This window comes from Arachis ipaensis, chromosome B07, assembly GCF_000816755.2.
Source record: "Arachis ipaensis cultivar K30076 chromosome B07, Araip1.1, whole genome shotgun sequence".
NCBI lineage: Eukaryota > Viridiplantae > Streptophyta > Magnoliopsida > Fabales > Fabaceae > Arachis > Arachis ipaensis.
In genome coordinates this window covers 590428-595240 of record NC_029791.2, presented here as the reverse complement: position 1 = coordinate 595240, position 4813 = coordinate 590428, and the positions used below count along the sequence as shown (strand labels likewise).

At 32.5% G+C, this 4813-nt stretch overlaps 1 protein-coding gene across 1 annotated transcript; it reads right to left on the bottom strand.

Annotated features, from left to right (window-relative positions):
* On the bottom strand, nucleotides 1147-2816 carry LOC107609108 (NAD(P)H-dependent 6'-deoxychalcone synthase). Its single transcript, XM_016310945.2, has 2 exons — nucleotides 2382-2816; nucleotides 1147-1950 (listed from the first exon to the last, which is right to left on the bottom strand). Exons 1-2 carry the CDS (start codon nucleotides 2699-2701, stop codon nucleotides 1329-1331), a joined length of 942 nt encoding a protein of 313 aa, XP_016166431.1. The 5' UTR covers nucleotides 2702-2816; the 3' UTR covers nucleotides 1147-1328.

Here is a 4813-nt window from a genome sequence, read left to right as displayed (position 1 = left end):
GTTTTTTCCTTTTTTTTTTGTTTTTTTAGTTAAGGGTATTTTTAGAATAAAAATTAAAAATTTAGTAAAAAGGACGATTTTAAAACTAAGTTAAACCTTTGGGACTGTTTTGTAGGCAAAAAAAGGTCGGAGACGAAAAAGATTTTCAGCCACTATTCTAGAGACCAAAATCGTACTTAACCCTGAAAATAACTATCCATATACCTAGTAAAATGAACATCCACATCCAGAATAAGGAGAGAAGAGGAAGAAGAGGAGGAGGAGGAGGAGGAGGAAGAGGAGGAGAGAGGACGGCGATGAGACAGCAGTAGTGATGCCACAAAAATGAATAATTCTCCATTATTAGATGAAATCTCACATCATTAAAAATACTATTAATATCTAATTAATTGCTACAGCTCATAAAATTTACTGACCGGTAGCACCTTTTATTTATTGTTTACCTATAATTTCTCTACTTCTCGTTGATAAGCGCGCTCATTGCATACTTATCCTCCATGAACAGTTGAACATTGGATGAAAAGAACGATTCTCAAATCTTAATTAACCAATTTAGGTCCACACAATCTTTTCATTGCATTAAATTAGGGAGTAACGCTCAAGTTTACTCAATTTTTATTTTCTTCTAGATTTCTACCAACTATATATAAATGGTATGAAACTAAATTGAGTTAGTCTAGTTGTTAGCTTATTAATCCATTTAAATAAGTGTCGAGGAGTTTGAATTTCATTTTGTAAATGCAGAAACCCATTAGCCGATAAATCTTTAAACGAAGCTCGATACTGCAGAAGATTAGAAAATACTGTTGAAAAAAAAAAAACTATAAATGGTATGCAGTAGTCGTCGTTTTCTTTGAACAGAATATAGACTCATTAATATGTTGATTATTCCCTTGGTTTCTTATTTTCTTGTTCTTTTTTATTTTCCAGTCAACACTTTGAGTAATCATCCCATAAGTGAATTGTGTGGTTGGCAGGTGGATGGCGTAGAGTGTTCTTCAAACCACGTTCTGTCACTTTGTCGTCAACGTCGTGGTCTTTCCATCTTAATTGAGAGCAATAATATTTACGTAATTTTTTTTTTGTTTTTTATCATATAACAAAATATAAAAGATGTACATATATTAGATGGAAAATTAATGCGTCTATAGTAATAATAATATCACGGTTCTCTTATTTCCTGGGAACTTCCCACAGTCAAATATTACAGCCAATACATGAGGGATAAAAAACAAAACTTTGATGATGGATAGTGGCGAAAAGCAATGCAGAGCTCAATTACAAGGAAATTAAGCAGAGACGAAGACGATTTATTGAATAATTTAGATCTAGATATCATCATCAAAGAGATCAGGGAGTTGGGGCTTGGTTGGTCCACTGATGAGACGGTTCTGAGTGATCTGACTGATCTTGAAGTGATCGTCCTCCGTCAAAGAAAAGTCAAAGATGTTGAGGTTCTGCTTCATCCTATCCTTGTCGTAGCTCTTTGGCACAGCGGTGACACCATTTTCATAGAGCCATCTGAGTGAAACCTGCGCTATGGACTTGCCATGAGAATCCGCAATCCCTTTGAGTGCATCGTTCTCCATAACTTGGTTGGGGCCCCTGCTTGCTCCTTTCCTCAGCGGCGAGTATGCGGTCACCACTATGCCGTGTTTCTTGCACAAGTCTCTGAGTTTGTTCTGCTGCCAGGCGAGGTTCATCTCCACCTGGTTCACTGCAGGAGGGATGGTGGTAAGAGAGAGCAGATTCTGAAGCTTCTTGACGGAGAAGTTGCTGACTCCGATGGCTCTGGTGAGGCCTAGTTTCTGGCATTCTACCATGGATTCCCAGACGCCCTTCGCATCGAATGGAAGCAGATCTTGCACATCAATTGGGAATTGAAACTTTGGCTGAGAGCTTAGCGGCCAGTGAATCAGGTACAGGTCCAAGTAATCCAGTTGAAGAGTTCTGTATATCCATACAAATTATATTATTAAATAAAAACACATAAAAAAAAAGTTAAGTACGATGTGTATAATGGACTATATGAGTTACAAAATGAACATCCCCATATTATCTAGAATAACTCTTGACCTTTTGGATCTAGAGTTATAATACCATGTCATAATACCATTCATTTCAAAAACTTCAACTGATGGAAAAAAGTAACACTAATAATTATATCTCTAATACTCTATAAACCTCCATTGTACACATTGTACAAATATTCCATTTACTCTTCGTACTTTTCCAAAAAAAAAGGCTACTCATGCAAAAAACTTAAATTATATCATCTAGAATTATATTATTGAAAAGTGTTTTAATATTGTCTAGTGATTCCATATTTTTATAGTGGTTGTCTAATAATAGGAAGCGGGATAAAAAATATGAATTCTTACTCGAGCGATTTACGGAGAGCAGGGAGAACAAGGTGAGGAAGGTTATGAGTGACCCAAAGCTTGGAAGTGACAAAGAGGTCTTGGCGGGTGACGAGACCAAGCTGAATAGCCTCCTTCAAGGCCTCTCCGAGGGCCTGCTCGGAGCCGTAGGCGGTGGCCGTATCGAAGTGCCTGTAGCCTTGCCTGACGGCCTCAACGATGGCCTCCTTAGTGTCTTTCTTGCATGTGAAGTCAGGTGCTGATCCCATCCCTATCACCGGCATACTCACTTCGCCAGAGGCGTTGGGAAGCACCACCGTTGGAACCTTAACTGCAGCCATGTCTAATATATAGTTTGATTTAATTATTTGAGAAATTAAATTAATTAGAGTAGTATGTGTGTAACGTAGTAGTGCAATAATAAGGCAGGAGTGAATGAATAAGCTAAAGGTTGCAGCCCTTTATATAGGTGAAAAGAAATAAATGGGATGGAAGTGGAATGCATGATGCATGCATGCATGTATATCTGAGGGAAGGAAATATAGCATTAATAATTTTGTTGTATGTGGGTGGAGCAGTCCAAGTGTGTAGTGAAGTGACCGGGGGTGTGTTAGGTGGAATTGTGTTGTGCTCTACCTCGGGTATTACCAGTCCACCCAATATTTTCTATTCTAATATTATTATCCAAGAATGTTATTTCTTTCTGTTTGTATTTTGCCTCATAATCAACCAACGTGTTCTTCGCAGGCTCGTCGTCACCTCCACATGGCACTGCTGCAGGATATTCGGCCATCTGAGCTTTTATGTATGTTTTATCTTAAGTATATATGGAGGAAAGATTTTTTTTTAAAATTATAATTATTTTGGAGACCACTTTTTTATAAAGACACTAAAAATATTTTTTTTAAAGATAGGAGACTCGAACCCACAATCTCTTAATTGAGTATGAAGAGATTATGCCATTGAGTTATAACTCATTGTTTTTTTTAAAGACATTTACATATGTTATGATATTATTGGACATCTTTATTAAATCAGTTAATAATTTATTTTTTAATAAACTAGAACAAAATCAGTTTATTATAGCAACAATAATAAACTTAATTGTCTGCATTATAATTATTAGACTCAATTTGATCCGATCGATGATTTGAACTGAAATCATGTTTAAATTTTTTTATAAAAAGACAAATATATCCTGATTTAAAAAAAAAACATAGTCCATGAATTTTGTACATTGATCGATTTGACTGAATTTAATAACAATTAGGTTTATTGTTATTATTATAAAAAAATCGATTTTATGCTGATTTAAAAAATTTAAAAATAATCAATTTATTAATACGTCTAATAATAATATAACATATAAGTGTCTTTATAAAAAGATGAAGCATCCTCCAGTTATTTTTAGTCTTTTATCCTATTTCAATAACGATATAAAAATTTACTATTATAATTTTTCAGACTTACTTAGTATTTTTTAAAATATATATATAAATTTATTACAATTTTTTAGATATTTTATTTTGCTGGAAACTTATAAATCCATAAATAAAAAGATTATCATAAACTTAATTTTCTTATTTCTGGGGAAAAAAGAAATTAAAAGGAACAAAATTAAAAGAAATTTGCATTATTACCTTAGCTTATTTTAATTTCTGCCATGCCTTATCGGTCAAATATTCTTTTCCAGTTGATTTTAGTTCTTCTCTTAGAAATATCAAAACAAAATAATATTCTGCTCATATTTACTTGCTATCCTTTTATTTTCTTAGTGTGCTGCAATGTGTAGTGTAGACTGGTAATTCCTTTTTGACTTGTTTTATGGCAGCACATTATTACATGACTTGTTGCATTAATGGGGTCTTCCTCCTTACTGCTGCTTAGAAATCTCGATGTTGAGCTCCTGTGCCTTTGAAATCATCATCAAATAATAATAATTATCTCATATTAAAGAATAAAATAATACTTTACCTTTCAACAAAGTCAAGTTCGGAGGCTGATAACTCATATAGCCATCTACCATCAACTATATATGTTCGAATTGAATGCATCATTCACGTACACATACATGTTACTACTGATAGTTGGACCCCGTAATTAATTAAGATGAATGCTACTTATTCTCTCTAAAATAATATGTAAATTATTTTTTTTAATGTGTTATATTATAATTCGATATTTATTTTAATATATTTATTATATATTTATTAAAATATTAATTAAAAATTTTCTTATATTAATAAAATTCTAAACTAAAATATTGATATTACAAATTAAAAATAAAAACACAAATTAGTATTACCGTAAAAATTTTTAATTTAAAAAGTTTATCGTGTCAAATAGATCTTTAAATTTAAAAATTTATTCTATACAATTTGGTTTTGAATTATATGAAAAAAAAAAGAAAGAAATTAAAATACTTTATTTCTTTTTTTTTTTAAATTAATGTA

Excerpts from the sequence above, each read along its gene's own strand:
- LOC107609108 (XM_016310945.2), bottom strand. The coding sequence starts at position 2,701 with ATGGCTGCAGTTAAGGTTCCAACGGTGGTGCTTCCCAACGCCTCTGGC. Across the intron at positions 1,951-2,381 it reads GCTCTCCGTAAATCGCTCGA|AACTCTTCAACTGGATTACT; the intron begins GTAAGAATTCAT and ends ATGGATATACAG.